The sequence below is a fragment of the Lepidochelys kempii genome, chromosome 3 (assembly GCF_965140265.1).
Source record: "Lepidochelys kempii isolate rLepKem1 chromosome 3, rLepKem1.hap2, whole genome shotgun sequence".
Lineage (NCBI taxonomy): Eukaryota > Metazoa > Chordata > Testudines > Cheloniidae > Lepidochelys > Lepidochelys kempii.
The window spans coordinates 28845875-28868106 of NC_133258.1; the positions used below are offsets into that span (position 1 = coordinate 28845875).

A 22232-nucleotide genomic window follows, 5' to 3' on the forward strand; every position below is an offset into this window, starting at 1 on the left:
TGGGAGAGCTTCTCCCATCGACACAACTACTGCTTCTCCTGCAGGTGATTAACCATGCTGACGGGGGAGGCTTTCCTCTCATGATAGGTGCATCTTCACTTATACACTGCCGTGGCACAGCTGCATTGGTGCAGCTTCACTGAGGCACCATTTTAAATGTAGACCTGCCCTGAGACAGTCAGAGAATTACATTAAGGTTCGCATTCCGTAGGAAATGGAAATGAATTGCTTCAATTTTCAAAGATATGCAAACGGTTACATTAAATGAAAGAGAAAATTTTCTACGTGCATTTCTTTCACACCTGCACCCGTAAGCATTATATGGCGGATCTTCACAAAAGTTGTAGGCAATTCACTTCTGAAGATTGGTTGTTGCTATCAAAATCCCTCTGACGAATCTAGGCTTTTAACACTTCATGTTTTGAGCAGAACTCTCAAATGTGACAACTGTTCATGTCCTTGGAGTTTCAGAAACTGGCCAGGAGGTTCATGTTGCACTGAAGGCACTTGTGACATTCAGTGCCTTGCAAAAGACGCCTTCTTTACCTCCAAGATGCTTGCAGATTACAGTGATTTTTTGTAAGAAAAAACCTGGTACATTTCCATCCCCTTGCAGTTCCCTCTTTTCCTATTCAAGTGTTTGATCACTTCTCAGCCAAGCAATTCATTTTTCCACAGCTTGCATCTTCATTTGCAATATATTTTATAACGTTTCCTATAACGCAGCCCAAGAAAATCACAGGGACAACACAGAGATCTACAAAGCCTGAATTCAGTGTCTAGGCTCCTATCCAATGAATGGGGAGAGATAGGTGCCTTCAACTACGAACACAAACACAGCATGCCAGGCAGGGAGCCACCTAATCTAGCCAATGGGAGATGCTGACCAGACAAGTAAATATTACTTGTCACAGGTTAAAACCAAACCAAATCAATAATGATCAAAAACGGTAATATGGTGGCTGTTCACTGGAGTGAGAGAGGTGTGGTATCCTTCCAGTTTGCAAGTGTGGTCAGGTGCCCACATCACGGAAAAGACCACCAATTGGCACTAAGGGCTTGTCTACGTGGGGAAGTATCCCAAAATAGCAATTGCTGCATAGCTATTCCACACTAGCTCCTCATATGGACACTGTTAATGCAGAATAAGAATGTCCGGAGTACCTTTACTGAGCTTTACATTCACAGCCTAGCTTAAGTCCCAATAGCTTCCCCAGGTAGACAAATTCCCAACACCCTTGAGGCCAATTTCAACAGCTGCTCAGATACCATAGAAAAGATCATATTATAAAAATCCTAAATAGAATAGACAAGAGGCTAGCTATTGACTGGGTGTAGAGATTAACTAACCTAGACACCTGGGAAGTGTAGGAATCTTACACTGCCCTTCCCCATGTTCTGTCCATACTGCAGATAGATAGAGAATTTCAGTCCCTACTGCCATCTGTCTGGCATCATTCCCATGAGAGTTTCCACCCAATTCAGAAGAAAAGATTGTGTAGTACTCTAGTAGCACAGCTGCAGCAAATCCTTCCTTATGGTCAGGAGTTGAGGGCAGTGGGAAGGATGTCAGCAGACACCATTAGGGACCTTGTAATGATTTCCTCCCCTGCCCACAGGAGGATGGGAATGATTGACCCTATATCAGTTTTTTCCCTCTCTCTACACTGTGCTCATTTTGCAGTTCAACATATCATCATCTGCTGCATTATAAACCCAAATCCAAAGACCTGTTAATGGCCATGTAAACACAGCTGTTGGACTTACCTGGGGTTTTAAAAAAAAAATGTAAGATATGCCAGAATCATAGGCTGAATAATTGTGTTGCAACTTAGTCTTCTAGTTCTATTGCCACTGAATCTGAATTTGAGCAGTTTGAAAGCAGGGGTCCTTGAATAATCCGGGGGCCCATAAAATACATTAGCATAAAGGTAAACATCATTTAGAATTTTCTCCTGAAACAATGTTTGTTGTAACTGATAGAAAATAATCAAAGAGGGCAAAGAGACAGAACTAGTTATGCAAGATTCTAATCCATAGTCCATCCTTCCTACTTATCCTATTACTGAACAACAATGGTGGTTTGTTAAGCTCTTAACTAGATTTCCATTATAAAACTGAATGATGGTTCTATTTAAATTCCTAGACCATGCTCAGAGACATGTTACATGCTGTCCTTCCAGTGATGCATTAAGTGACATAATTTGTCTCTGTTTTATGAGATTATTTCTCCATTCCTCTCCCTGAAAAGGAAAATTATGTGTGACCTCTCTCAACATTCCTCAAGTAAAAATAATCCTTTTGCATGAAATTTTATGTGTGTGGTCTCTGCAGTGAATCAGAGGAAGCATTTTTGAGGGTATTTCTAAAAGTGAGAGAATTTTCACTTTTGGGAGATTATTTTTATAAAATACCATATTTCAAAATAAAAAATAGCTTGTCCTAGACACACCAAATGTGCATTATTATTCTCTCTTCTGTTAGAATGAGCATCTTTCAATATTTGGGGGAAGGTTTGATCATGGAGTTATTTACTGTGGACTTCTGAATCTTTCAAATACATGAGTTCTCTTATGGATGCTAAGGTCTCTATAGTCTTCTGCATCTCCTAAGAGATCTCTACAGTTGAACTAGTCACCATACTCCTACTGAGTGTAAGCACTTCAATAAGTTAGTGGAGGCAAAATTCCCACACTCTTTAAAGTTCTCAGTAGAACTTCAGGTTTAAGAACTTCAAGAAGGCAACAGTAGTTCCTTTGAATGAACTATAGTGCATCTGTTGCAAGCAGAAGTTCAAAATATGCACAGTTGTCAACTCGGTGCAGAATAAACAGTTCCGTGTAGTAATATTTGTGATATTTTTCCTTGACAATTAAAAAAATGCTAAGGAAATTCCAAGATAATAACTTTATCTTAAGTTAAGTTTGTAAATACATACCATTTAAGAAATCAGCCTTGGTAGAACATTGGTGTTATACATTAAAATTAAAAGCCAGGACATTTTTAAATTTAAAGATTAACAAAATTAACCCTTCTTTAAAATCTGGAAATTCAGAGTTATGTTTCTACAAAAAAGTTGAAACTGACGTTAGAGCATTGACCATCTTCTAAGTATACAACAACCAGCAATGCTTTATTCAGCCCACAGGTTCTCAAAGTGAACAGTACATGCACAGCATTGCTTGCCCTGAAGTCTCCAATGTGTGGATCCGCAGCATGATTAAGTAACACACCCTCCCCCCTTTTCAAATATATTTGTAAATGTCTGTAGGTGGAAATAGAAATGAAAATCAAATCATCAGTTAAACACTTACACTGCTGTAGAAAAGTGGAGTAGATGCTCATTCTACTCTGTCTGATATATGGGGTTTTATATCATAGTTAGTAAAACTCTTCTACTGCTTTAAAATGTTGTGTATGTAGACTTAGATCATAAGGCCTTACCCAAGACCAGGAAGATTCTGCAGGGGTTCCTCTGTGTCCTGCGTCTCTGGACGACATCTTGAGATAATTTTCCTCCATTCCCAGGGAATTCTTTACCCAGGAATGCTAAAACTGGGATTTGCTTTGGTCGTAAACAAAAATGCTGCGTTCAAGTAATAGTTGTTGACAACAAAGATCCAGAGAAAATAATTTCTCAGTGCTCATGTTTGCTTGCTAATTTTACCTGCTCAAGTTCTTGGAACCGCAGCCAGAGCAAGAAACATGAGCCCAATAAGCTAGTGCACATTTTCCTTTCAACTGACTCCTCAAGTATTCCAATTAAGTCACAAGCTTCAGTGGAACGAAGGCGGCTTTACAGACACAAAACACCTTCCAGCTGGATGGTTTTTTTCTTATTTTGAAAGGGTTTTTTCTGGGCAGGCAATTTGCTGAGCTCCTCTAACTGTGAACAAAACTCCATGCAATTTGCATTCTGCAGGCATTTTAATGCTTTAGACATGTCTTTTAAATTGGCTCTTACTGTCATAACCCAGTCATGCTCTCCTACACAACCCCGGAACTCCACAGTTTAAATGTGGTTACATGGGTGTAACTGAAGATAGATTTTGGCCCTTAATGCATGCCTGTCTATTTGATTTTGTAGTGTGGATGCACAAGTGTTTCTTTGTCAGAGCTAAGTTTAAAGAGAAATACAACTTCTTAAAATGCTGGTTTTGAGTATGCCCAGCTGGGGAGTGTGCAGTTTCACAAACACTTAATGTAGTCCTCCTTTTGAATCCAGATAGCCTTTCTCCTGGCTTAAAGCTTCAAACTCTGCTACTTCCAGTCCAGCAGCTGAACTCTTTTGCAAGTCCTACCAGTCAGAAACTTGATAGCAAATTAAAGATCTCTCCTAGTTTCATGCCAATACTTTCAGTGTAATTTATAAAAATATCTTTCAACTACAGTATGCAACCACTGAACCAAGCACTAAGCTTCTATTGTAGAAGCACAAAACCAATCAGGAGTAGAAAAATGTTAAACTCAATTTTCTCAGCTATAGAAGTAGTAATAAGAAGGACATAAGTACTTCAAGTACAGCAGCTTTTCCTAGCTTTGGTGATTCATAATATCAGACCCTAGAATCACATTGTTCAGATTACACTCTTGCATTTCTATTATATTCTGTGTTTAAAAAAGGCCTACAAGGATTTTCTCCAAAGAAAGTTTTTTCCTGTTTGCTCTTTACTTGAGAAATATCAGGAATGTCACTTCAAGTTTTGCTGGTGCTCTGAGTGTTGATTGTGAGCTTTCTTAATTGAAGATGCAATGGTGTTTCTAATCTTTAGCAAACACAATGTTTCTCTCAAGAGTTTCAGAGGTTTGAGATAAATAGCTGTTAAAAACAAAGTTCAGCAGTTTGAATAAAAATAATTTACACTCTTAATTACGTTTCACTTGTTTGATGTCTCTGATGTTTTAAAACTACTAGTTCCCAATATAGAGCCTCATTTTCTGCTCCCTTGTACCTTGGGTTATCATTTGCATTTGTGAAGAGGGATACAGTATACTTCCATTCTGATTTGATACCATTTTGTACCCACTGTTCAGAGCTGGAAAAGAGCAGGGCCCTTTTTATCAGGAAAATCAGCATAGTCAAGGCCTGAATTCCTAATATTAAAAACTAACGGGGTTGGGGGGAAGGGGCTATATTTAGTTCTTCTTTATACATGAATTTATAAATATTGCAAATCCATTGTTGTTCCTTCATAGATATCTTTAAGTGTGACCTAGATAAATGACTATCAGACTCAGCCTGTCTAACTTAAGACAAAATTCTCCAAGATTTCAGGGAGATATTACCTATGTATGGGTGACTAGAGGCCAAAGCTAACCTACTCCCATTGAAATAAAGGGCAGTTCTGCCACTGACTTCAATAGGAACAGGATCAGTCTCTTGGCCCTTTACGTTTATTCGACACAGTGACAGCTGGAATTCCTTGTCTCACAGGCTCAGTGGCTGTCTGTTCAGTGAAGTATGCTAAGATGATTTTCCGGTATGTCATGAGGGTTGCTTTTAAATCTGCCAGTCTGACCCCTTCTGGTTTGAGCTTTATTAATGTCACTGTATAAAGTGTTGAAATAAAATCGTGATTGAATTAACTGAGCCCAGGATCTATGCATTGGCTACTTCATTTATCTTTCCATTCAGTTGTATAACTTCACTTGCTATTTATAGCAAGCTATTACAAGATACTCTTAGAATCAATTATGAACAAACTACCGGCACCACCAGGGAAATGCTAAATGCAATGACAGCCTCAGCTCCCTGTATGGAGGAGGCACAAAACTTCCCAACGTCTCCATAGCAAGCACTTCTCTGTAGATTATAGCCCTAGGGTGAGGTAGCTCTTTTCACTAACCAAATACGCTCTGTGACTGTTGCTTGGGTTTTGCTCAAGAGAGCGTCCAAAGGAGTGGATTCCACCTCCAAAGAGTTCTTGTAAGATCCAACCCTTGAGGATGTCAAAGTCAGATTCAAGACTCACTGAATTTGTCAGACCACTCTGTTTATTAGCAGAGTGCTTTGCCAATGCATCCAGATATATGTGAGCCTCCTGCAAAAGCTCAAGCTAACTTATTTATACAGATAAGCCAAAGCCAATTTAACATAGGAGACAAAAGGAAGCAGAAACTGACAAATATACATACATATCTTATTTGCATACTAACGTTTACCAATCTCCTAGCTCAGTAGGAGCTCTAAGTTAATTAGTCTGAGAACCCATTGTCTCACACTCCTTAATGTTTCTCTTCCTGACAACTATATTTCAACAAACTCTTCAAGCAGCATTTCTTTAATGAATTATAATTTAAACATAATTTGTTTTACTTTCACAAGGAGGACCAACAAGATACAAGCTGACCCAACCTGAGTCCCTCTGCTGCAGCCCTCCCCACTTTGCCCATCACCCTGGAAGATCAGTAGGGGGCAGATACCCACCTTTCCTCCAATGTCCTACGCCCTGGTCTTCCCGCTGAGACAGTCCGCTGTCCATCCACAGGTGCTGAAGAGCCTCCTGCAGGGCACCATGAACTACCACCTGGTCAGCTGTCCAATATCCTCCTGCTGAGGGTCTGCAGGGCCACACTGCTCTACAACTCTGTGTCCACTACCCTGGGTTTACAGAGACCTGGTCTGCCATTTTCTCCAGGACATCTGTTCCTATGCCAAATGCTGAACACTGCCAGCCTGAACTATGAGAGATACTGTCCATCTACTGTCCCATTTGGACCAGGAATATCATGTCTAGAAAGAGGACCAAAAGGCTGTTCTGGCTGTCCTCTCTGGGCTTAGCCCTCCCCCTGTGGCTTTCACAATGGGAGAAAGACACAGTGGTACAGTCTGTGCCCTCCTCGCTAGTGTGGACTGCTCTGGTACCCAACACCATCCTGAAAAACTTCATCCAGGCCTGGGACACGCTATTTGCATAGTGGTAGTACTGAGAGTCCCCAGCTGAAACTAGGGTCTCATTGTGCTCTCGTTGCACACAGTCCCTACCACAATCTAAGTCAATAAGACAGACAAAGGGTGGAAAAGGAAGTGGGGTGAAGTGACTTGCTCAAAGTGATAGAGCACATCAATGGTAGAGTCAGGAATAAAACCTAGGTCACCAGACCACACTGCCTCACAGACCATACATGCAGTGATCCCTCCCTCACTACGTTAAAGGGATGGGGGGGTACTCAGCATACACCTAGTGCCTGCCTGTACAAGACACCATTATTACAGTCTACACCAGCTTTAGTTCCATGTTCCAAAGGACAGTCCAAAGCATCAGGCTCTACCCTCTAATTGTTAACCTTTATGCATAAATCTTTTGTTTCTATGGCATTTGCTGTGTTGGCAAGACTGTGTACCTGGTTATGTGTAAATAGGTATGCTGCGTAATCTCCTGAAGTGTTCCCTTCAATAATAAATCAGGAGCAGCGGCACAGGAGCCAGCAAACAGAGCTGAAAACAGGGAGTTTGAGGGAGACATGTGTGTGTGGTGTTCTGGTGTTTGTTTGGTTTTGGTTTTGCTTGCTAGTGTAGATGGAAAGGCTATGACAGATACCAAGGCAGCAGTGGTAGTGAACCAAGGAATGGAAGGGACAATGAAGATGACTGGATGTGGAACCTGAAAAGAACTTCATTTGGATGAAGTGCCGCCTGATGGAGCGGATGGAAGAGAAGATCTGAGGTTTGGAGATGCAAGTGGAAACTATGATTGAGTTTCAAAGGGGATTTGAGCTGATCATGGAGGGAAGGGAAGAGGAAGCTGAAGGAAAAAGTCAAGACTTTCAGATGGAAGCTGGACTGAAGAACTCAGAGGGGAAACTGCTGGGTGAGGAAAGTGGCCAGTAGACGCATCTGACTACGAGAACCAGGCAGAGGAAAAGATTGGCTAGTGAAGGAGAAAGAACTCAGGAACAGGTTTGCTGAAAATGAAGGAGGGGCACAGCAGGCAGTACCTGAAGGTGGGAGGGAAAGAGAGAAGAGCAGCTAGTCCTTAAGAAGAGGGGAAGAGTCAGTGGAGGTACCCAGAGTTCAGAGCCCCAGGAGAATGCAGAATGACTCTCAGGAGATGGTAAAGGAGAACAAAAGACTAGAGGTCTTGCAGCCAGAAAGAACAAGAGGAAGGCCAGAGAATCACACCGACACCAGGAGAAAAGGCAGATCTGTGTGATTGGTGACTCCCCACTAAGAAGCACAGACAGGCCTGTCACAAGAGCTGATCTGGCGAACAGAAGGGTCTGGGAGCTAAAATATGGGATGTGGACTTGAGGCTGAAGAGGATCCTAACAGGAGCACGAAATAATCTACTGATTGGCCTTCATGTCGGAACAAATGATACAGCTAGATTCTCTCTGGAACATATCAAGGGAGACTATGCCAGGCTGGGGAAGATGCTTAAGGAAATGGAGACTCAGATGATCTTCAGTGGGTTCTACCTGTCCCTACACAGGGAGAATGAAGGCGAGACAAGATTATGATGACCAACAAATGGCTCAGGCTCTGGTGCTATAAGGAAGGCTTTGGGATGTTGGACCACTGGGAGGCATTCATGGACAGAGGACAGTTCTCATGGGGTGGCCTCCACCTGAGTAGGGAGGAAAACAGCCGTCTGTGATGGAGAAGAGCTGATTAAAAGAGTTTTAAACTAGGAACTCGGGGGAGACGGTTGGGAGATGCTCATGTAACCACCACCCCTGATTCTAACACTGAGTAGGAGAAAAATCAAGAGAGCAATGGAGAAAGAAACAACAGTGGGTAGGAGAATGGCTAATGTCAAGCAGGTATTTGAACTTGGGTCTCCCTGCCTAGGAGGTTGCCCTAACCACTAGGGTAGTCTCAGTTTCTCAAGCTGAAGCTGTTCCACTGGGTTTAAATACTGTCCATTGGGCTAGAGAGTGAATGAGTCTGCAGCCAGCCCATTACTGCACTAACCCAGTGTTCCAGACCCATTGCTCCAGTGACGAAGCATGCTAGCTTTTCTGGATCCCATTCTTAGGTGTCTAACTTGCCCCAAGCATTGCGCAGAGAGCCTGGGGGCCTAACTCAGAGCTGTGGATTCCATTGGGCAGCAGGACACCTAAAGTTAGGCATAGAAACACGGCGTATTGAAGCACCTATTATCCCCTGGGGAATCTCACCCATAGTGATCAGATACAGGAACACCATAAACTTCCTCTTCATCACAGAGGCCAAACAATCCTGTCCTTCATGGGCTCCTGCCCTCTTTTCAGGGTCTCGCCCCTTTCTTTCTTTCTGCAGGGGCTTTCAATAGGCATTTCCTCCTAATGCAGAGAGCTGATGCCACCCAAGGGGCCCAAATGAGGTGTAGGGGAACCTGACCCCTCCAGTGTCCAGGCCACACAGCAGAGCAACCATTAGCTCCATTAGTCCACACCACTGTTTGCCCAGGTGCTTCTGCATATCCTCTTTCTCAGGTCCTTTTTCCAGGTTTCTGCTGGACTCTTCAAGTTTTTCCCAGTTTCTGGGCACTACGAGTTTGTGTTGAATCTAGCAGAGTTCAATCAAATTAACCCTGCACCCATCCACACAACAAAGCCATTTTTTTTTCAACATAAAGGGCTCTTAAATACTATTTCTGTACTCCTCCCCGACGAGGGGATTAGCACTGAAATCGACATCACCGTTTCAAATTAGGGCTAGTGTGGACGCAATTCGAAGGTATTGGCCTCCAGAAGCTATCCCACAGTGCACCATTGTGACCACTCTGGACAGCACTCTGAACTCTGATGCACTGGCCAGGTGTACAGGAAAAGCCGCGGGAACTTTTGAATCTCATTTCCTGTTTGGCCAGGTGAGCTCATCAGCACAGGTGACCATGCAGAGCTCATCAGCACAGGTAACCATGCAGTCCCAAAATCGAAAAAGAGCTCCAGCATGGACCGAACGGGAGGTACTGGATCTGATCGCTGTATGGGGAGAGGAATCCGTGCTATCAGAACTACATTCCAAAAGACGAAATGCCAAAACATTTCAAAAAATCTCCGAGGCCATGAGGGACAGAGGCTACAGCAGTGCCGCATGAAACTTAAGGAGCTCAGACAATTGTACCAGAAAACCAAAGAATCAAACGGACTCTCCAGGACAGAGCCCCAGACATGCAGCTTCTACGCTGAGCTGCGTGCAATTCTAGGAGGGGCCGCCACCACTACCCCACCCCTGTCTATGGACTCTGAAGATGGGGTACTCTCCGCCATGCCTGAGGATTTTGCGGACAGGGAAGATGAGGAGGACGAGGACGAGCTTGAGGAGAGCACACAGCACACCGTTCTCCCCGACAGCCAGGATCTTTTTATCACCCTGACTGAAATACCCTTCCAACCCAACGAAGCCGGAGAAGGGACCTCTGGTGAGTGTACCTTTTTAAATATAATACATGTTATAAAAGCAAGCATTTTTTAATGAGTATTGAGCCCTGAGGACTTGGGATGCATTCGTGGCCAGTACATCTACTGGAAAAGTCTGTTAAGATGTCTGGGGATGGAGCGGAAATCCTCCAGAGACATTTCCATGAAGCTCTCCTGGAGGTACTCTAAAAGCCTTTTCGGAAGGTTTCTGGGGAGAGCAGCCTTATTCCGTCCTCCATGGTAGGACACTTTACCACGCCATGCTAGTAGCAAGTAATCTGGTATCACTGCATGACAAAGCCTGGCAGCGTATGGTCCCGGTGTTTGCTGGCATTCAAGCAACATCCGTTCTTTATCTCTCTGTGTTATCCTCAGGAGAGTGATATCATTCATGGTAACCTAGTTGAAATACGGGAATTTAATTAAGGGGACATTCAGAGGTGGTCGTTCCTACTGGGCTGTTTGCCTGTGGCTGAAAAGAAATCCTCCCTGCAGTTAGCCACGTGTGGTGGGGGGAGCATTGGCACTGTTAGCGTTTGGCTAGCAGGGATCTTCCCTGATACCAGCCACATGGTGGGGGGAGGGGTAAAGCAATCATCCCAGAGAATTGGATGGTGGAGGGTTAGTTTGGTTTCTGCTGCTACATGTTAACACGAAAACCGCAGCACTAAATGGCCAACTCAACGAGCTTTGCTTGGTATGGGAAAGGAGGGCGCTGCTATTATGAAGGTTGCAGAAGCTGAAAGACTATGGTTTACCATGGCCGCCTGCAAGCTGAATTCTGTTGCCCGGCACTGCATGTGTGATCTCTAACACCATAGCCACAGGCACTCAATATAAGATGCAAAATGCGACCTTGTACTAAAAACACCTGTGCTATGTAATGTGAATAGTGTTGTTCACCGTGAAAGAGTATAGCCATTGTTCTGTAAAATGTAGCTTTTTAAATACTTCACTCCCTTTTTTTCCTCCAGCAGCTGCAAATGTTTCAAGTCTCCCTTCTCTGCCCCAAAGGCTATCCCAGATAAGGCGGCAAAAAAAACGCACGCGCGATGAAATGTTCTCTGAGTTCATGCAGTCATCTGGCACTGACAGAGCTCAGCAGACAGTGTGGAGGGACTCAATAGCAGAGTACAGGAAAGCGGCCGATGAACATGAGGAGACGTGGTGGCAGGAAGATCAGAGGAGGCATGAGGCAACGCTGTGGCTACTGTGGGATCAAACGGACATGCTCCGACGTCTGGTGGAGGTTCAGGAACGGCAGCAGGATCACAGACTGCCACTGCAGCCCCTGTTTAACTGCCCTCCCTCCTCCCCAAGTTCCATAGCCTCCTCACCCAGACGCACAAGAACGCCGGGGGAAGCTCCGGGCACCCAACCACTCCACCCTAGTGGACAGCCCAAGCAACAGAAGGCTGTCATTCAACAAGTTTTGAAGTGGCCTTTTCCTTCCCTCCTACCCTCCTCCCACACCCCACCTGGGCTACCTTGTGAGTTATCTCCCTATTTTTATAATCAATTAAATACATGGTTTTTAAATGATAGTGACTTTATTTCCTTTGCAAGCAAGCTGTGATTGAAGGAGGGAGGGCGGGTGGCTTACAGGGAATTTAGAGGTAACCAAGGAGGCGGGTTTTCATCAAGGAGAAACAAACAGAAGTGTCACACGGTACCCTGGCCAGTCATGAAACTGATTTTCAAAGCTTCTCTAATGCGCAGTGCTTCCTGCTGTGCTTCTAATTGCCCTGGTGTCTGGCTGCGCGTATTCAGTGGCTAGGTGATTTGCCTAAACCTCCCACCCCACCATAAAAGTCTCCCCCTTACTCTCACAGAAATTGTGGAGCACACAGCAAGCAGCAATAACAATGGGAATATTGGTTTCACTGAGGTCTAAGCGAGTCAGTAAACTGCGCCACCGACCCTTTAAACGTCCAAAGGCACACTCTGCCACCATTCTGCACTTGCTCAGACTATAGTTGAACAGCTCCTTACTCCTGTCCAAGGTGCCTGTGTACGGCTTCATGAGCCATGGCATTAAGGGGTAGGCTGGGTCCCCAAGGATAACTATAGACATTTCAACATCCCCAACAGTTATTTGTTGGTCTGGGAAGTAAATCCCTTCCTGCAGCCGTTTAAACAGACCAGAGTTCCTGAAGACGTGAGCATCATGAACCTTTCCTGGCCATCCCACATTGATGTTAGTGAAACGTCCCTTGTGATCCACCAGTGCTTGCAGCACTATTTAAAATTACCCCTTGTGGTTTATGTACTGGCTGCCAAGGTGGTCCGGTCCCAAGATAGGGATATGCGGTCTGTCTATAGCCCCACCACAGCTAGGGAATCCCACTGCAGGAAAGCCATCTACTATGACCTGCAAATTTCCAAGAATCACTACCTTTGATTGAGCAATCATGAGCAATCATGCTCAATGATTGCGTTGGCTACTTGCATCACAGCAACCCCCATGGTAGATTTGCCCACTCCAAATTGATTACCAACTGACCGGTAGCTGTCTGGCTTTGCAAGCTTCCACAGTGCTATTGCCACTCGCTTGTGAACTGTGAGGGCTGCTCTCATCTTGGTATTCTTGCGCCTCAGGGCAGGGGAAAGCAAGTCACAAAATTCCATGAAAGTGCCCTTACGCATGCGAAAGTTTAGGAGCCACTGGAAATCATCCCAAACCTGCAACACTATGCAGTCCCAACACCTTGTGCTTTTTTCCCAGGCCCAGAATTGGCATTCCATGGCATGAGCCTGCCCCATTAACACCATGATCTCCAAATTGCCAGGGACCACGGTTTTAGAGAAATCTGTGTTCATGTCCTCTACACTCTTGTCACCGCGCTGCCATCGCCTCCTCACCTGGTTTTTCAGGTGCTCGTTCTGCATAAACTGCATGATAATGTGAGAGGTGTTTACAATGGTCATAACTGCTGTGGTGAGCTGAACGGGCTCCATGCTTGCCATGCTATGGCATCTGCTCGGGCAATCCAGGGAAAAGGGCGCGAAATGATTGTCTGACGTTGCTTTCACGGAGGGAGGGAGGGTTGACTGATGATATTTACCCATAACCACCTGCAACAAATTTTTGGCCCCATCAGGCTTTGGGAGCTCAGCCCAGAATTCCAGTGGGCAGCGGGGACTGCAGGAACTGTGGGATAGCTACCCACAGTGCACCACTCGGAATGTCGACGCTTGCCACGGTACTGTGGACGCACACCGCCGAATTAATGTGCTTACTGTGGACGCATGCACGCGACTTTATACAATCTTTTCCCAAAAATCGACTGCTGTATAATCAGAGTACTTTCGTAGTGTAGCCATGGCCTTAGTAGCTTCTTTCCCAGAGCCACTAAGTTGGCCCGCTCAGACAGCCCCTGCTCGCCTTTCACTTTACCCTTGCTGAAAGAAGGCTGATGCTTTATATCCCAGTGGGAAGTCACAAGGCCATGTCAGTTATGTGCGCCACCTGGGGACAATGACTCCCAGACTCCCTGGCCTTAAAGGGACAGCAACCCATAGCAGAAAGGCTGGAGGTGCCTGTAAGCTTAGGTATTGCACCAAATAGAAAGCACTCAGCACAAAATTTCCACAGGCTGCACCTAGTTCTTTTATCTCAGCATCTCTGAATGGACTCACCAGCTCCCTCCTATGACGGGATGCTCTATTCACGGCAGTTATAGCGCCTCCTTCTGTCCATTCTGGGAAAGAGCTCACCAGATCTACACTCCTATTGAAAATCTTCCAATCCTGGACTCATGGAGAAAATTCACACCCACAGAGAATACCCATAGGGACTAGCACTCAGAGAAGAGCAAAGGCTGACTACTAAGCACAGATGATTAGCACTTAGATGGGCTTTGCTTGGACAGAACTGATTGTACCATGCCAAGTATACAGCATACAACACCAACCAGGCATAACCTACATGTGCAGGCAACCAGTTTTAAGTTTGCTTTATTTAGAGGCTGTATTGTACTTTTCTGTCTCACAGATATTTGTTGAAATGTCTGCGTTCAGGGTCAGATCAAAAGGTTTGACTATTGCTAGTGTAAGAAAGAAAGAAAGAAAGAAAGAAAAATCATTTAGGGATTTGCTAAACACTATTGCATTTCTTTATAACCTTTGTTTTTAAAGACTCTGCCCAGTATATTCATGGCAGGAAACGCCAAACAGATGGTCAACTATACAAGGAAAACTGAATATATAATGCAAGCCCTTATGAAAACACAGAGCTGAAAAACTTTTTATTCCAATGTAGCTAGTACTTAATGGCCTCTTTTCACATTATGCATGGTATCACTGCATATTTAATATCATCATTTGGAGAAAATGCAGGTTTGGAAGACTTGTGAAGTAGATTTTATAACTAAAAACCCAAGATACAGAGATTGCATTTACAGAAAGTTGATTTTGATTCATATTTTTGAACTGTTTTCAAAACTTGTTTTACGTTTGTATGTCATGAGTTCCCTGCATCCATAATCCTGGATCTATCCCAAAAGTCCTGAACTGTTGAAAGCTTGTAAACAGCACAACGTTTCCTCTTGACGCATGCAGGGCAATCCTAAATCTTATTAGCTTCCTTTTGCCAATGCAATTTTCCCCTGTGAGTGTGAGCATTTGACAGTGGCCACACATCACCCAGACACCTGTCCATGCAGTACATATTTTATTTATAAAGGATGAGTAAGACCTGAATATTACAACCCTTTAAAAAGTTTAAATTAACTAATCAAATGGAGGGAACTGCACAGGAAATACTATTTACACAGAATAAAACAAAACTAAAAAGAAAGTTCTTACTCCAAAAGAAGCACAATGAAATATACAAGCATATCACTTTCTACCAAAACAATTGTGTAAACATTATCCTAAATCTCTCACAATCGCTTAATTTATTTTTATTCCCTGAAAATAAATCTAAGTCAGCTCTTTGGCACAGATTATTAGTGTCTTAGTTACAATCCCTCAAATGCGTTATAGCCACTTAATGCTACTCAACGAGCACAAAATGGTCCTATAGTTGGCGTAGCCAGTCAAGAGAGGATTAACATATTATAAAGGGTTTTCTGGTGACATTTGTGCCACCTTTCATGCCTACACTTGGCATAGAGTATCTAGGCCAAGCCAAGGATCAGAGCCACTGACTCCATAAGGATAACATGAAGTTCTGGGATTGCAGCTTTGGGGAGTATGTCTATAAATATAACCAGGTTTTTTCAGCATGCACTCTACATTTTAACACACCAGGGTGCTAAATACTAAACTGCATGATGCATTTTCTAAACATCCTCTTAGATTTCTACATATACTCAGCAAAGATGCCACCTGACTGCCCAGCTCTTTTGAAGTGCCTTAGCAAGAGAGCATTCTAGGAGGGTATTTGGAATTTGGACTTCAGTGCTATACGCATCTCCTGTCTGAATTGCCTCGTGGCCTGCTTTGAAGTCTTAAGCCAGTGCAACAAATTCATCTGTAACTAAAAGCACCAGTTCATTTAGCTCAAAATTATTTATCTCAAAGTTTGGTTGCTGCTAATCTTTCCCTTAATCCTCTTCAGCTATCTTAGACTTTGTCCCAGATACTCAAGTGTTCTGGAATAAATGTTCACATCTCCTTCTTTCGTAAGTCTACTTCAAAGTGCTCTTTCTTGACCAACCAAACACAGGTACCTTAATTACACCTCTCCCCCCCACCCCAATCCTGTATGATAAAATTATTCAGTGTGACACTGACACCATAGTTATGGTCACAACCAGTTCCCATTGCATAAAAAATATATTTTACACCTTTAGGTATAAAAAGCCTCTTTGTATCCATCAGTAGCGATCTATTACCAGAATGTAAAATTTCCTGTAAAATCCAAAATTTGGTCTGATGTCTTGTGCTGACTTCTAGATAAATAAGACTTAAAAAGAACGAAGTCTACTTCTAAATGTACATTCCCTATTTCTCTAAATTTACATTCCCTAATTGTACAAAACTGTTTCTAAACATCTTAATTTTGAAACATTTTGTGTGCCTTCTGTTTTGACAGAAATGTGATCTCTCTTCTTATCCAGAAATGTTTCCACCATGTAAAGTAGTAAGTCGGTACCTCTTTCCCAGGTATCAGGAATTACTTCTACTGGGTAATTAAATTAGAAGAGTCACTTCCAATTCTTGGTGATAAAAACACACATTAGTTGATTAAATATAATTTTAATAAAAATATTTCAAAATTGCTCAGCTGATGGCTCCTCAGGAAACATATGCTTGAATGTTTCAGAGCACAGAGCCTCTCAAATGGCTTTTTTTTTTTTTTGGGAGCACTGAGAACTCAGCCTCTCGTACTACCTCTTCTCATTAGACAGTTCAGGAAGCCTGCTCATTTTCTATCAGATATGTCGTCCAGTCAGAAAGAAAAGTGGTCTGTCCTCTTTGGCGTTGGCAGTTTGGAATTCATCCCTCAGTCGGAACTGCCATTCGTCTTCTAGTTCTAGCCGGACAACAGTCTGGCGAAGAGAATTGCGGTCTTGGCAAATAACACACAAGGTGGCACCTACATGAATGGTTAAAACAAACAATTATGAGTGTTTTGTTTTATTCTCTAAATCATCAACCTGGTCCTGCAAGCTCTTAATTGTCTTCAGTGGGAGTTCTATGCCTGGAAGAGAGAGGAAGGATGTTTCAGTGCTTAGGGTGCTAGTCTGGGATTTAGGAAACCCACGTTTAATTCCTTGCTCTGTCAGAGACTTTCTGTGCAACCTCAGGCGACTTACTTGGCCTCTCAGTTCCCCATCTTTCAGATGGCAATAACAATACTTCTGTACCTCACAGGGAAGTTGTGAGGATAAATACATTAAAGACTGTAAGGTGCTTAGACATTATGATAATGGGATCCATCTAGTACTTCAGATAGATCATGATCCAGCCTTAGGGCCTTCACAGCAGGGAGATTGACGCTACTGCAAGCGATGCAGCAGGGATTGATTTAGCGGGTCTAGTGAAGACCTGATAAATCAATGGCAGAGTGCTCTCTGGTCGACTCTCTGGTACTCCAGCTCTCTAAGAAGAGTAAGGGAAGTCGACCGAAGAGCGTCTCCATCAATGCAGCACAGTGAAGACATCAGGATTAGTGGACCTAAGCTACGTTGACTCCAGCTATGTTATTTATGCAGCTGGAGTAGCGTAACTTAGGTCAACTTACTCCCGTAGTGAAGACAAGCCTTTACATTTGTGACAGTTCCATGGGCCAGATTTTGATACCCTTATTCACACTAAGAAGTACCTTACCTATTGCAGTGGGTCTACAGGGTCCTAATTCAGCAAAGCACCTAAATCTTAAAAGAGATTGAGGTGGCTGGATACTTAAGCATGTGCTTAAGTGCTATGCTCTGCAGGAATGGTCCAGACACCCTGGGGGGAAAAGGTCTAAACCCCAAAGAATAAGTAACTGAATCAATGGATTCTATAAAATATTACTGTATTATAGAAGTATATTGACTAAAATCTCAAACGAAAGCTAGTGAAACGCTGGTCATGATCTGTGTGCGGATGGTGTGTAAACAGTTATATATGTGTGCTGGAAATACATTACTAGAATATGTTTTGGGGGCTGACATGATAAAAGGAATGTCCTAGACAAAGGAACGTTGTTTTGTGTGTGTCTCCAATGTCAGTTGAGCAAGGTGAGGCCAGAGACAATGAAAGTTACACTTATACACAAGCCAGCAGAGGAAAAGGATGTCAACAAGAAAGGACAAACAGCAGGGGAGAAGGACTTTATCGGGGGATACTCTTCAGAATGATACATTTCTAAGGTTTACTGGACTATAAAATGAAGGAGAGTGAACCCCTTAGTTATCTATCACTTAAGGGAAAAAGGGGACAGCACTCTGATTCTGTGAACATTGGATCTTCCTACCAGAAGGGCTGGAGGTGGAAACTTAACTGACCTTCACTCCTAAAGTTTCCATCTCTAGCCCTGTTCCTCCAGGTCAAGATTAAGGCCTTGTCCATGCTGCAGAATTCAGTCTTCAGTAGCCAACCACCATTGCCAAGGCGAAACCACGATACTCCATCACTTGTATCAGTCTAGCATACCCCTGCTTGAAACTGGGTTAAGCTGTACTGATCCAAATGGTAGTTTATAACAGCTTTGCCTGTCCACAGATCTGCAACAATGCAGCAGCACCAGTGGCTGGCCAATGATGGCTGCAACTGGGACAAATCCCCGGAGTAGATAAGGCCTACAACACAGTGGCAGCGTAGCATGGGAGATGCTGGCAATAAAACTGCTTGTTTGTAGATAGAAAAGGAGTACTTGTGGCACCTTAGAGACTAACCAATTTATTTGAGCATAAGCTTTCGTGAGTTACATCGGAATGCATCCGATGAAGTGAGCTGTAGCTCACGAAAGCTTATGCTCAAATAAATTGGTTAGTCTCTAAGGTGCCACAAGTCCTCCTTTTCTTTTTGCGAATACAGACTAACACGGCTGTTACTCTGAAAACTGTTTGTAGATAGAGGACATCAGTCTCCAGTGCCGTCAGTCTGGAACCCTGAAGACTAAATTGATTCGTTTGGTTATTATTTATTATTAATATTAAACAACCCATCCTTTCCCCCCATGATATACTGAGTAGAATCTTATGGGTAAGATTTTGAAAATTAGAGGGTCACAACTGTAAGCATACAGTGTTGCATGCCGATTGCATACACACAAGTACCCAATCTGTGAACATGCACTGAGTATCTATGAATATACATTAGGTAATTCAATGGTATGGACGCACCAGTACCTGCCTAATTTCAAAAATCTATAGAACTAATAATACTTGTATGAGGATGTAGGTATTAATCTGCTGTAGTGCTGGATTGGTGTGATCCCAAATGGGGAGAGTTGGACCTGGTTGATGTACAAAGGCAAAACATCATTTACTTTCTGCCCAATGGTGGATTTGGCAACCCCAAACCAGACAAATACTGCAATTTGTAACAATCATTCTGCAGCTCACCTTTCAGGAAATGAAACTTTTTCAAAAAGCTAGCTACAACGAAGGAGTCACAGAGGTAAAGCAGGAGTCCACTAAACATCAAACCAGAGCAACTGATGTTCAGAGAGTGAGGTCGGGAACTCACGTAGCAAACTGCAATCTGATTGGAGGAAAGAGGAAGCAGAAATTAATTTTCCTCGGACTTCAAAGTAGTGTTGCTTCTTAGGGCTTTGCACAGAGGTGTGAATGTCTGCAACAGTTTAAAATTTAGCAATCCTTCCTAATTATAGGAATGGTCTTTGTGATCAACCATTTGTGAGCATCCCCACTGCCCCCAAATAAAAATCCCTCTGCTGAAAAAAAAAAGTTCTGTATAAAGAGCTAGGTAGACCTGGCAGGATTTACATGCCTCAACAACTGTCTCTCCCCTTAAAAACAAATCTGAGACATGCCTTGCACATTTGTACACACACACACACCCCTGTATGGTCCAATACAGCAAACACTTTTGGAGGTTCATAATTTTACTCAAGTGTCAATGAAACTACTTATGTGAGTAAAGTTATGTATGTCCATAAGTATATACAGGATTAAGTCCTAAGGTTTTCCCTAGAGACTGGGAGCCTCTCGCTTTCCAAAACTCTCTGCTCACTCAGACTTCTCAGGCCAGTTAAGAACCCTGGAGATTCACTGAGATGTTTACAGGTTTGTCGCTCTCCCCCAATAAAGAAATTTTCCACATAGGACTTTGTGTCCAGGGTACTTCAGCTTATCACAAGTCAGCCAGAAAGGAACTTTAAGGACTTGGAGCATTTGGGGGTGGAGCGAGTTCTGAAGTCTGTTATACAGCTGACTCGGAGAGGAAGATGAATTGGCAGGTCTACCAAGTTTGAACTTCATGTAGTTTTCCAGTTGGATGGGAAGGCAAAAACAAATAACCCAAAACACTACCAAAAAACCTGCTAGCATCATTCATACTTGATTTGCATTTGAGTCCAAATATGTATCTTGGTTTTAGAGAGGGGCACAGTCCGAGCACAGGACTGGGAGCCAGGAACTCCTCAGTTCTAATCTGAGCTCTTGTGTGGAGCATTCACTTCTTGGCTTCAGTTTCCCCATTAATAAACTAGAGCTAACAAAATGTGCACAGTAGCTTACAGGGATGTTCTGAGGACTGGTCAATTTTGTAATATGCTTTGTAGGCGGGAAGAGCTATATAAATGGCCAAGTTATTATATTAAGTTGAGGAAACACTGATAGAAAAAACAATTCTGAGGCACTGGTAATTGAGACCTGAATAGAAAGCACAGACTAAATTTCTATAACTATTCCTTACTACAACTGTAGGATTGTTCTCTGTGCACTTTATTTTAATGTGCATATTCATTCATAGCTTCTAATCATTCATTTTCTTTTTTGTAACTTACAAATTGATTTTTTTAAATATCACAACGATCTAATATTATACTGTTCAGAAGCCATGTAAAAATCCCAAAGGAATATATCAGAGAACTAGGACAACACTTGGGTTAAATATGGGCTGGCCTAAACTGCAGAGCTACTTGAAGATCATTTTGTTCAGTACCTGCGGTCCTAAGTTAAGGTAACAATCCACAGATAGCACTGGATGGCTATAATTCTTCAGTGAAAGAGGAAAGAAGCGATGGCTGTAGTACTGGAGATATTTTTCAAGCAGCAGTTGAGCAGGTGCTGCCAGGAAGGTGTGCTTGCTGTCAGGAGCACAGATGTACTGAGCAGGTGCGGTTGAAACTGGAGTTTCAGATACCTACATGGAAAAACATTGTGATATTGATAAATCCTGATCAGCCAAACCCAATCATCTGAATTTTGGGTTGTACAAAATGCATCTCTGTCCCAAAAATCCAAAATGCATACAGCGACCAAAAATTGGTTATCCAAAACTCCTGTTACCCAAAGGTTTCAGATATCCATGGAAAATTGGAGTTTAATTATATTTGAATAGCTTTTTGGATTCTGCTTTGACTCAAAAAGTTCTTCCTGAACATGAAATGGTGTAAGGAGGAGTTATTAAGTAATACTTTACAACCGCTCTACATCAAATTCATAGTGAAAGGCTTTCTTGTTTGAAAAAAAAAAGGTGGTTTAAGACGTTACACAGGAAGATGACTGACTAGAGATTAGGGTACATTTATGCTGTGGGAATTATAGGTTCCAAGAGTTTCATGTTAAAAAAAAAATCTAATGGCACACATGTCCCATTTCTGGCAATGGAATGTACATCAACAAACCTCAGCTCTCTAAATTAAAGGTTAATGACAGCACAAACAAATAACTAACAACAACGAAACGTAATTCTCAACTTTTACCTTAGACTTAATATGGAAGGACCTATGTCCTCCTACTGCAATTTGCTTCTTCATAATACTGAAGCGATTGAACCGACAGATCAGAAGACCGGCACTGTGGGCACGCAGGTTGAAATCAACATCATCGCACATAAATCTAGCAGGAGTGGAAATCAGAGCTATTAATAAACACTGCTTGTTATTGAACATTAGCAGACATATAGGCACTCAGATACTACAGTGAGGCAGGTTGTACAAGCAGAAAGGAGGATGATCCCACCACAAATAACGTCAGTGTAAAGGTTTCCATGGACTTCAAAGGACATGGATTAGGCCCCAGATGAGACACACAGAGGTACAGGTCTCTGACCATATATTTCTCCTCTGTAACAAGGAGCATGTAACTGTTGAAATTTTCAGCATCCCTCTGATAGAAATGCTATCAGTCTACATCAGTGAGATCAAGCATTTAAAAGCCACAGAATCACTTCTTCATCCAACAGCATTGCAAAGAGCCACAGTTAAGCAATATGGGCCAAATTCATCTATGTCTTAAGATTTCATTATGTTGGATTTG

General features: G+C 42.9%; 1 protein-coding gene across 8 annotated transcripts in view; it reads right to left on the reverse strand.

The window, feature by feature from the left end:
- Positions 1 to 16535: 16535 nt before the first annotated feature.
- The window catches only part of GREB1 (growth regulating estrogen receptor binding 1), a 175708-nt gene continuing 170011 nt past the window's right edge, over positions 16536 to 22232 (reverse strand). For all 8 annotated transcript variants that reach the window (XM_073335996.1, XM_073336003.1, XM_073336002.1 and 5 more), the window contains 4 exons: positions 21677 to 21812; positions 20914 to 21114; positions 19350 to 19488; positions 16536 to 16891 (listed from right to left, as the gene is read on the reverse strand). In XM_073335996.1, coding sequence (XP_073192097.1) covers positions 16728 to 16891; positions 19350 to 19488; positions 20914 to 21114; positions 21677 to 21812 — 640 coding nt within the window. In that variant the 3' untranslated portion in view covers positions 16536 to 16727. The remainder of the gene's footprint in view (positions 16892 to 19349; positions 19489 to 20913; positions 21115 to 21676; positions 21813 to 22232) is intronic.